General features: G+C 54.9%; 3 protein-coding genes across 3 annotated transcripts; 2 read left to right on the plus strand and 1 right to left on the minus strand.

The window, feature by feature from the left end:
* Positions 1-1305: 1305 nt before the first annotated feature.
* On the minus strand, positions 1306-1818 carry J4E83_010943 (uncharacterized protein; the record flags this gene model as incomplete). Its single annotated transcript, XM_049337821.1, has 1 exon — positions 1306-1818. The coding sequence occupies one exon, from the start codon at positions 1816-1818 to the stop codon at positions 1306-1308; it is 513 nt and encodes a 170-aa protein (XP_049183091.1).
* Positions 1819-2207: 389 nt separating this feature from the next.
* J4E83_010944 (uncharacterized protein) lies at positions 2208-4971 on the plus strand (the record flags this gene model as incomplete). The annotated part of the gene is made up of 3 exons (XM_049337822.1): positions 2208-2213; positions 2717-2725; positions 2791-4971. The coding sequence occupies 3 exons, from the start codon at positions 2208-2210 to the stop codon at positions 4969-4971; spliced, it is 2196 nt and encodes a 731-aa protein (XP_049183092.1).
* A 2142-nt stretch (positions 4972-7113) lies between these two features.
* J4E83_010945 (uncharacterized protein) lies at positions 7114-10771 on the plus strand (the record flags this gene model as incomplete). Its single annotated transcript, XM_049337823.1, has 6 exons — positions 7114-8637; positions 9111-9181; positions 9266-9905; positions 9960-10022; positions 10081-10455; positions 10538-10771. The coding sequence occupies 6 exons, from the start codon at positions 7114-7116 to the stop codon at positions 10769-10771; spliced, it is 2907 nt and encodes a 968-aa protein (XP_049183093.1).
* Positions 10772-11072: the final 301 nt, after the last annotated feature.

An 11072-nucleotide genomic window follows, 5' to 3' on the forward strand; every position in this document is an offset into this window, starting at 1 on the left:
CACCAAAAGCCCGGGTTGCGAGCGTTGCGCACGTTGTGCTTAGAAGCGTGGTGCCTGCGCAACTCGTGGTTTCGACCGAATGTTGCGCCCTTGCAGGGCGCGATGTTGCAGACGCGTTTGCGAGGCCGTTGTACTTCGTTTGCGGGACGAGAAATGTTTGCGGTATGTTGCGTACTGATAGTCGCGCGAGTGAGCGGGGGGTGTGGCGCGTGGGTATCGATGATGAGGTAACGGGGCTGGGTCAGATTGACCGGCGGATATCCGACGCCGTTAAGGCCCAAGGATTCGAAGTCCATGGCTTCATGGGAAGCGAGGATGTTTGTCCTAGTCGATGGTCAGCGCGTCTGGAACACTGCCTGTACGGTAACGAGCCAGAACATATATATAGATACAGTAGCAACTTCCCCGTCGCCTACGTAGTGTGCACACAGCCTCATGGCAAGATTGAATCACTTACGCTATGGTGGTGTCGCTAGGCATGACTCCACCCTGCAAATCCAATCCTGTTAGTGTCGCGAGGGACCATGGTGAAGCACCATCGACGAGGTGCTCGTTTATAATGGCATCGATATCGAGCGGTAAATCGGGTTGCGCAACGTGCATAGGCGAGATGATAAGGTCGTTGACCGGTTCGTACGATGGGACGCTTCGGGTTATATAAGAGCCTGTATGGTTATGTGAAACTGTGATGCCACAACTCGATATTGACGACCTACTCATAGTTTGCAGAGCGACTCTAGGACCATCTTACGGAGCGAAGGCTAGGTTGAGGTCCTCGTTGAAGAACGAAGCGAAGTCGAAGTTGGGGGTTCGGTCGGACATGATGCAGTCGATGCGAAACACCCGTTTCTGGCAAGATGTGTGTATGATAATTGATGTAAGTTATATCGAGAAATGATACTGATGAGAAGAGGAATGGATTCGCAATGGCAGATCACCGCTGTTTTGTATGTTCGATGCGACTGAGGTGGGGCAACGTCGCCAAGCTGTGCCCTACCATAGAAGGGCAACAGCCACAGGGCTATGCAACAAGCTGCAGAGGTTGTGCATGATGATGCATCGATCCGCCATGATCAAGAAGGGCGAGAGTGTCAGCATGTGATTCCGCGGCAACATTGAGGCATGAAGTATTCCAGTGATCGAGTTGAGAACCAAATTCGAGACAAATGCATTGAAGGAGAATAGAAGAGGACCGACGAGATGAAGAGAGTCCACTGCGCCTTCTTACGTTGGTTGGAGTGGAGAGTGCGGGGCAAGAATGCGTTGTTGTCGCACCATCATGCACAACGAAGTCACCGAGGCGCATCATGAAGTCGACCTCAACATGCCATCGTCATCCAGACCATCGAGCCCACCATACCCCAGCCCCCACACGTGCGCGCCGTAGTACCTGCCATAGTTCGCCATCCAGACATGACGATAGTTTTTCATCGCTTCACTCAGGCGCGCGAGAAGCGCATCAGCCTTCTCCTGCTCTTCTGCCGATGCCCTCGGGAAGAACTTGGCTCGCAGCACGTGATACCAGAAGGTTGTCTCGACAGTGGCCATTAAACCGAGACCGGCGTAGACGGTGTAGCGGACTGCCGGCTTGGATTCGCGGACGAGCTTGAAGAGGTTGAAGGAGGGAAGCGATGGGTTCTCGACTTGGTGGTCTGGTTTTGGTGTTGACGGGATGCGATCTTTGGCTGGGTTCGCTGAGATGTGGAGGCGGCGGGTGTTGGTGACTGCGGCTGACGGTGAAATATGCAGATGAGATGAAGTCCGCATCAAAGGAGCGATGCGCATCGTCGTAGTCTTTGAAATTATTCGTTGAGCCATTGGATCCTGGGGGACAAGCTGGAGTAGTTCACGTGACGCGGGGTTGATAAGATGAAAGAGTTGACTCGATATCAAGATTCGCGACCTACCTCAGACTCACCAGTATGCAACCTATATACTCACCTCTTCCGCCTACTCATCTTCGCCTACTCACACCTGAGTGTGCCAAAGTCAGCGCAAAGTCATCGCGAGGCAGCCGCCAAGACCGTCCTGTTTGTTTTGGGCTTAAGATTGCGAGATATTGGCGTTCGCATGTGCAATCTTAGAATTTGCGCAGGGGTATCGAAAACGGTGCGTCCGAGCGCCGTTGACGTCGACGGCCTGGTGAGCGAAATGCGTTGACGATGTCTGGAGAAAGAGTGAAGGATGTGCACAAAGTATAATATCACATGCGCGTGCGGATCCGGGTGAGGTGTATGTGTGGGCGAAACAGGGAATGGGGTGGTGGAAAAGGCGGTGGCAGGCTTGTGGGCGGGGAGTGTGAGCTGGCAGGGACACCTGGGCAAGTGGAGCGTGGTCCGCCTGCCGGCATAGTCAGGAACAACAAATCAGCCCTCAACGCGCCCGACTAGTGACCACCACGACGCTTCACTCCCTCGACGCTTGCTTTTCCTGCCACCGCTCTCTCCCTCCTATGTAGCTCCTACCTGCTCAGCATCAATTCGAGCATGAGCGACACCATCCACCACACCGCGACGCATTTTTAACTCACCACGCTGCTCCCGCCGGCTGCTCACGCTTTGTTTACGCGAACGGAGGGGTCGTACACATGGACTCGGCCGGCCTTGGTGCCATGCCAGGGCCTCGCTGCTGTTGTGGGAGCCATGACTGCGCTTTCCTCGCCCACAACGGAAGACTCTTAGAAGGATTGGAGAGGGATGTCTCCAAGGCTGCACAGCTGGGCCAGGTACGTCGCTCACTCCCGCATGTCGGCTCTTACTACCGCGCATGCCGCTAACCTTTGCCCTGCAGGCCCTGCTCGTCCGCCATGAGGCCTACGTCGCCGACTCGGAGCGCGAGCGCAAGGAGATGATCAACACCATCGAAGGCCTCGAGAAGGACAAGATCGAGCTCGAAGCCAAGAATGCGCAGACCATCAAGGCGAACCGCGACCTCCTCGACCAGCTCGAGCAGCTCAACAACGCCGTCGCCGAGTCAGACGCCCACATCCGCGCGCTGGAGGACACGCTGCGCTCCACCGAAGACGAGATCGACCGCCTCAGCTCTCTGGCCGCACGCACGCAGCTGCTCGAGCGCCAGCTGATCGACCTCGAAAGAGAGCAGTCGCAGATTCAGAGCAGCCTGGACGCCAAGATCGTCGACGAGCGCACAGCCATACAGCGCTGGAAGGTGGCCGAGCGGACTATAGGAGATCTCCAGGACCAGATCGACCGCATCGAGAAGGAGTCCCGTGCCGAGCGTCAGCGCCACATGGAGGTCGTGGCCCGCATGGAGCGGAGGATGGTCGTCGAGGGCGAACTCCACACCGCTGCGGGCAGGCTCAAGGCCAAAGCTGGGACGGACAAGGGCGGGCCCAACGTCGTCTCCCACTTTGTTAAGGACATTCTACTCGATAACGCGAACCTGCAACATGGCATACTCGAACTGCGCGAGCTACTGGGAAACTCCAACGAGGAAGTCGAACGCCTGCGAGATCAACTCAAGGTTCACCAGCCTGTCTCGACATCACCCCGCCCTGATGAGGACGTCACGAGTCCGTCGCTGCAGAAGGAACTGGAAATGGAACAAGAAGCTTCGCTACAGCAGGAACTACATATACACCACCACTACCACGGTCCGAAGGTCACCAGAAACGTTCCCAAGCCACCAGCCCAGCGACGGCCTAAGAAGAAGCGCTTCTCCCTCACCCCGACGCACTTCGACCCGCCAGCTACTCTCGATCGCTCGTCTACCGCCACGATACTCGAACATACCGCGGTCACTGTGCCTAACTCGCACAGATGGTCTCAGGCATCGACCCTCACGCCAGGTTCTTTCGCAGGGTCACCCGTCTCAGACTCACACCGTGGGTCCATGTACGACCGTGTCTTCAGCGAGGCCTATGACTCTTCCCGGCCCACCAGCCCTCCCGATTCCATCGACTTCCAGTCTCCCATGTTCGGGCCCGTCAAATCGAACGACTACAGCTCCGATCCGGATGCGTTGCCGCCGATGCTGGGAAGGTCGTCTGGCACTCTTGAGGTCGCGAAGGGCGGAAACAAGCATCTGCGACGGAAGTCTCGCGGCCTCATGCCACCAAGCCTCTCGACAATGCGCAGCTCGAGTACGCCGATCGCCCTCACTGCTAAGAGCAGTCCTGCGACGGCCGTCATATCAGCTGTTAGCCCCGCCAACTCCTTCTCAGATGCCAGCTTTACGCTCTCGCCCTACCTCCAGCCGGAGCCTCAAGCTGCTATCCCGGAGGAAAGCGAAGACTCCTCGCTATCGACGGCCGAGCCATCGCTGATGACGTCCAACGGCGAATTCGAGCCCGACGACCTCGTCTCGCCCATGACCGCCATGCGCCCCGGGTTACGCCGCCACGCCTCCCACGAATCCCTCATCTCGGTCTCCGGCATGGACATCCACACACTGCAGTCACGACCCTCGCAACTCCTATACTCTAACGCGGCACGATTCGCAACGCCTGGCAGTTCTGGCTCCGTCGGCCCCGAACTCACACCATGGACCGCCACCGCGCACGGCACGCTTTCGAACAAGACATCGCAGAGCAGCATGGCCAACCGCGACTTCCTCTACTCCAGCATCGCGAACCAGAAACGCGGACCCCGGAAGAGCGACGGCCCCCAGCCCTCCAGCGGCCCCGGTCTCACAAAGAAGGTGGGCGGCTGGGTCTTTGGCAAATGGGGCTCATCGCCTGCTCCCGTTACTTCGCCGACGGCCACCCGCGCGCCTTCGATCCTTAGCCAGGAAACGCAGTCCACGCAGGACACGCAGTCGAGCGAAGGCACCACGACCACGAATGCGGACGGCTCGAAGAAGAAGGACAAGCCCAAGCTGCGGCCTAGCGGCGTGAACCAGAATGGACCGATATGGGGCTTCTTTGACGAAGTCCCCGATGCGCCGGCGAAGGTCGTGGTACAAGACTACGATGCGGATGCGCTTGGTGAGGCCTTGGCTGAGGCTTCTTAGACCCGGACATAGACATGGACGTTACGACAGCGCGTGCGTGTGTATAAGAAGGCTCTTTACATATGGAAACATCTCTTACCATCTATCTCCTTTGGTTTTTTGGATTCCGATAGATTGCATCAATGGCGTTTGGGTTTCTTTCCACTTGGATTCTGGATCGATGTCGTTATGTTTGACGAAGCGCATGAAGCGAGGAAGGACTTTCCTTCTTGTTTGGATAGACGAGATACGAGCTGAAGATTGATACCCAATTTATGCGCCATGGCGACGTGGTGGGCTTGCTACTGGAGTTGAGCTTCTCTGATCAGTTTCCTTTTCAATCGTCCAGTCATCCTGCGATGCTTACGTGCTTTGTGGGCATTCACCACATGGGAGGAAAGATTCTCCATTGCGATTGCTGACGCGTGAAGTATTATTGACCGCATACGGGACCACGTGAGCCCTCAATAGGCCTCTCACCCCGATGTTCACCGTGTGTATCACTTCCAATCTTCAGATCGCAGTCAGGCGAGGTTATTGCCGCGCCTACTATCGAGCGTGTGGCAGACCAAATCGTTTTTAGGAATTACGTCTTGAATGCGGAAGGTTACTGGAGCTCCCCTCGAACCTGTGCATGCAAACCATATTTTGGTTCCCTTGACGATGGTTCCAGCAGTGGCGCACGCCTCTTACAACCAGAACAATGTCTACATGGGGTTAGATGCAGGCCTCGACTATTCACAAACCCTAGACTCACAACCAGAATCCGACAATGTCAAGAATACTCTCAATATCGCTGACTCAACCGGCTAGCGTTTTCAACATGATAAGGTTTTAAAGAGAGATAGTCGCTCCTCCAAAACTTCGCTACTATCCCCGTTCCACTAGGCGAAGCCGATCAATACCAGATGTCTCCCGACAGGATTGCCGAGGAAATCTCTCACATCATGCACAGCGGATGGCTGGAGACGCAGGCACAGACGAAACTGAGGTTCATCATCTCAGCGATGAACGATGAATAGCCATGCTTTCAGGTTTGACATCGATCGCGATATCGCCTACAGTAGTTTTCCTCTTATCAACTCACAATGGGCTCCTTCCTCTCCGGTTATTGTCATTGTTCCTCGCCGACCATTATCATCCTTCGTCGTCGGGCGTTGTGATCCTTCCTCGCCAGTAAGCAAGGGGTGACCTTCTTCGGCTGTTAAGCAAGGGTGAGATTACGTCAGCGCCACTTCCGCTCTTACGCGCATCCTTTACATCCCTCACTCTAACACTGCTCAGGTAAATTGCTATCGCTGTAATTCGCGTCAACCAATCGCGATCTCGTCATCCAATCGCGATCTGCTTCTCGATGCAGTCGTTCCCAAACTTGACATCGGATCGGTACTTACCCGCCCACGCCGCACAGTGAGGTGATGCGGCGGTCAGTGGGTTTCGCACGGCAGTTCTTATTTCGCATGGAGGCGTGGTCATCCCCAAAGCTGAGGTCGGTACCTACCCGCCCGCGCCGCTGGCTATCCGCTCAACTCGTGTCAATCGTTCGCGCTTCGGTTCTCAATTCAGTCAGCCCTTAAGTTGAAATCGGTACTTGCCCGCCCGCGCCACTGGCTGCTCCCGCGGAATCTTGCTTCCGCAAGATCGATTCCAGGGGATCGTACTCACCGCATCGCATTGAGGAGCGATGTGAGATGATGCCGCACACTATTCGGCCAATTCGCGTCAACCGACCGCGCTTTGCTTCCACGAAAAGAAAGATGCTCATCTTACCGCATCGGGGAGCGAAGTGAGATGATGCGGCGGTCAGTGAGTCTCGCACGGCGATTCCTACTTCGCATGGAGGCGCGCTCTGCCACGGCGGCCAAGGATATCGAATGTAGGATGCGATCCTTCGCGCAACGTATCTTGCACGATCTCTCAGCCTTCTAAAGCGAGCACATGTTTGACCGCCTCGGAAAGTGGAGGGGAGCAGGTCCAGGTCTCGCAGACTAGACTGTCCTGGGAATCTTTGGACCCAGCTTCGAGCATGGTTATTTCTGAGGGATGAATGGAGTCGATGCCGGAGCAGATCGAGGACCGTTATATGGGTGAGCTGCACAGAGCAGGAGTCGCCAACTCTGTAGTCAAAGCACACTTCGTGGACCCCGCCTGCAAACAGAAACGATGACTCTTCCGATTGCCAACCTGGAAACGTCAAGCGACGACGTATGTACGATCTGTTTCTACGATGCTGGAGCTAGCATGCGATGCCTACCGACGAAGATCTCCGGGTACTTTTCTACTCCGGTCGAGGGCGTCCGTGGAGACGCGATCCTAGGGCATCCTCGGTACAGGAGAGCAGTAAGAAGAGGGCATGAAACGGCTAGGAGATTTGAGCAACTCATCCGCTCCGTGGGCAATAAGAGAGCCAAGATTACCGTATCGCCCATCGGTATCGTCGGAGGTTATCCTCAAAGCTATCATGAATGGGCCACAAAGCGAATCGCCTACTTCGTCGAGACCAGATTTGACTTTCCGACTTTTCTGACCCCGGCGAGCATCGTGTCCTCTATGCAATGGCTGCACTTCGCTGGACCATCCTCGAAGGCTGCGCTCCAAGATCTTTTGACTTCGGGCTTGCGCAATGTCACTATCCTATCGGGAATCTGTTTGTTCTCCGCCAAGGCCATGGCCATGGCTACTAAGGACGTGCCGATTATCAACCTCGAAAGTGGGCAATGCAACGGAGCTACACTCTACGAGCTGGAGTACATTGCCCGTAGTGCTCCGGCCATTGCCGATATTGCCATCGCCTCCCAACCTGCGGCGGAGCAAACTGCTCATATCAATGGACACAAAGCCTACCAGCCGCTCCAGATTTGCTTGGACATTCCCAGTTTCCATTACTACCAGACGGTTGACGACCTATTGCGGTCTGGTCGTTGTGAGTTCGCTGAGGCTCTGCATTGGCTACGTGCTATAGAGGAGCACCATCAGCAGATCTCGCATGTCTTCCGTGGTTATCTCCACGTCGAGCTACTGCGACGAGACCCGTCCATCAAACCATGCGCTATCAGCGTCACCCCCGGGGGTGAGAGAATTCTCACGACTATCCGCAAGTCACTCATGATGCGTACGCTTCCATCGGTGCAAAACGCCATCGACGATCTCAGTGCCCACGAACCAGCCTGGACGCGATTCATGCAATTTGTGCCCGACGCGGAGAAGCCAAAGGATTTCAGAGCACTGGGCCAGATGTTCTATGTGTACCAGGTGGTACGACACGCCTTGGGTGAAGAGTCAGCACAATCGGACTTATTGATCAGTGTCGAGGACAGCGCCGAACGCGGTGTATATTCTCGAGCTCAAAAGCTTCTCAAAAGAATCCGAGAATCTACTTGCGCACCCTCGCCTGTACTACTAGAGACATACCTCTGTCCGCGTGTCTTTGTCGACAACAACGCTCACGGATCGGAGCTGTATGCACACGACCCGTATCCGGCGTCAGTCTACGAGAAATGCAACTCAGATAGGGATAAACCGCTTCCTGGCAGTTCAGGAACGCCCTCCAACCGAGACTGTTCTAGTAGTCGAAGCGATGTCGCACCGGACAAGGATGGGACGCTGTTGGAGCTGGACAGTTTGAAGGTGATTGAGAGGTTGTATGGCGAGAGATCGGCTGCGCTGCTGCGGGAACTGGGTAAAGAGGTAGGATTCTTCGAAGTGCCGATGCAGCCTTAGATAGCTCTGAGAATAGCGGCTTCGATGTGTTCATTCTTGCTGCGAGAGAGAGGGAAACACAACTTACAGACCTATCTACCTTACTGCTTCTTTCTGCCTTTGTGTCGCACGTTACTCGGCATCTCGGATGGGTCCGAACAGCGGTAATTGGTTGAAGCTCGCGCTGCCACGCGCAACCACATGTGGTCTTTCTATATACTGGGCGTGTGGTGCTCAGCGCGAGCCACCTACGTCATCGCGACTTCATTGCTTACGCGCATCCTTCACTCCAACACTGCTCAAGTAACTGGCCATCGCGTCAACCAATCACGCTCCACGTCTCGTTATTTTCGAATGCGGGGAAGTATCAGGTACATATGCTCTTACCGGCTTTCGCTGAAGAGCAACCAATTTCCACTCGAACGCCTTTCTCCATCGCTGAAACGTTAACAACAATGAAGCTCATTCCCAGCAAGATACCAGGCTATACGCTCGCATCAACCTTCGTCGCACTTGGTGGCATACTAAACGGGTATGAATGCGCTCTTTCTCTCGTGACAATTGTTGCGCATCTTGCCCAGCGCATACGCGAACCAATTCACAAACATGCCACCAGATTCGACACAGGCTCCGTCGGCGCCGTCACCGAAATGCCTTCCTTCACCCATACATTCGGCCACCTCACACCCACCATGCGCGGCTTCACCGTCTCTCTAATAATGCTCTGCGGCGCCATCCCAGCAACAGTCGCCGGCTATCTTGCCGACCGCTTCGGTCGCCTCCGCATCATCATCGTCGGCGCCATTCTTTGCACGATTGGCTGCGTGCTCGAATGCGCTGCCTCCCATCTCAGTCTCTTCCTCGTCGGCCGCGCATTGATGGGGATCGGTCAGGGTTTCGCGCTCACCAACATTGGAGTGTATATCTGTGAGATCGCGCCGAGTCGAAGTCGTGGTAAGTTTGTGTCGCTCCCGCAGTTCGGCGCTGCGCTGGGGGTTTGCGTTGGTTATTTCTCGTGCTATGGGAGTATACACATCAATGGCAATATGTCATGGCGTCTGCCGTACATACTGCAAGCCGCGCTGTCCATGGTTTGGGCTGCGGGATCGTTCTTCCTACCCGAGAGTCCGCGATGGCTCATCTTGCACGGGCAAAGAAGTCGGGCGATGCAAGAGCTCAAGAAGCTGGACTTTGAAGCCGCGGAGGCGGAGAAGGACGTCTTGCGCCCCACGGAGAACGCCAGCCCGGAAGAGCAAGTCGGCATACTGCAGGGCTTGCGCTTGATCTTCAAGAGGGAATACTGATCGCAGACATGGCTCGCGGTGTTCATCCTGTCGTTCGTTCAGTTGAGCGGTATCGACGGCGTCCTTTACGTTTGTCTCTCCGCCCAAAGACCCGAAACTGCATCAGCAAACTGATGACCCTTCGCAGTACGCCCCGACCATCTTCGCTCAAGCCGGAATCCCCTCGCAAACCGCATCCTTCCTCGCCTCGGGCGTCTCCGCCATCCTTATGCTCGCCTTCAGCATTCCCGCCACCATCCTCGCAGACAAATGGGGTCGTCGCACGTCCGCCATCTGCGGCGGCGTCATCCTCTCTGGCACGATGCTTCTTATCGGCTCGCTGTACGCCGCGAACGTCGTGCATTCAAATGGAGCAGCGCGCTGGATTGTCATCGTCTCGGTCTTCGTCTTCGCAATTGGATACGTCTCCACGTGGGCTATCGTGGGCAAGATCTACGCGTCTGAGATCCAGCCTACAAGGACGCGTGCGACGACGAACTCAATAGCCACGGGCGGTAGCTTTGTAAGTCGCGTCCTCACCTCTCTCTTCACGGTCTTCGCTGGCATTGTTGTCGCGCGTTCTTTGCTGACTCTTCCACGGACAGCTTGCGAATTGGCTCGTTGCGTTCGCGACACCTATCTTCCTCGCGAGATCGGCGTACGGCGCGTACTTCCTCTTCGGCGCGATTGCGCTTTTGACGCTCGTTGTACTCGCGACGTGTATGCGCGAGACGCGGGGCTTGTCGCTCGAGGATATCCAGGTCTCGTTCGCGCAAGCTTCGTCGCGGTCGTTTAGCGTTCCTCTAGGCTTAGTACGAAGGCGCGGTTTCGTGACGTAAACTACTAATACACAGAGAAAGCACTTATCTTACTACGCGTTTGTTGTATAAATTATATACTATTACTAATTATTTTTTTATATTAAAAGTAGTAGTTTAGTATTATAATATTACTTCTTAGATAGGTAAGTAGTATCTAGTAGTAGACTAGTACTATAGAATAGATAGAAAATTTAGTTAATAACTAAAGTTTAGTAGTAACTTAAATAGTTATAATAACTATAAGTAAAGTCTTCTTAGAATATCTATAGATAGTACTACTACTACTAAGTCTATTCTAGTCTATTCTAATCTTAATATT

Source organism: Alternaria metachromatica (genome assembly GCF_023757995.1).
Source record: "Alternaria metachromatica strain BMP 0045 chromosome Unknown scaffold_56, whole genome shotgun sequence".
NCBI lineage: Eukaryota > Fungi > Ascomycota > Dothideomycetes > Pleosporales > Pleosporaceae > Alternaria > Alternaria metachromatica.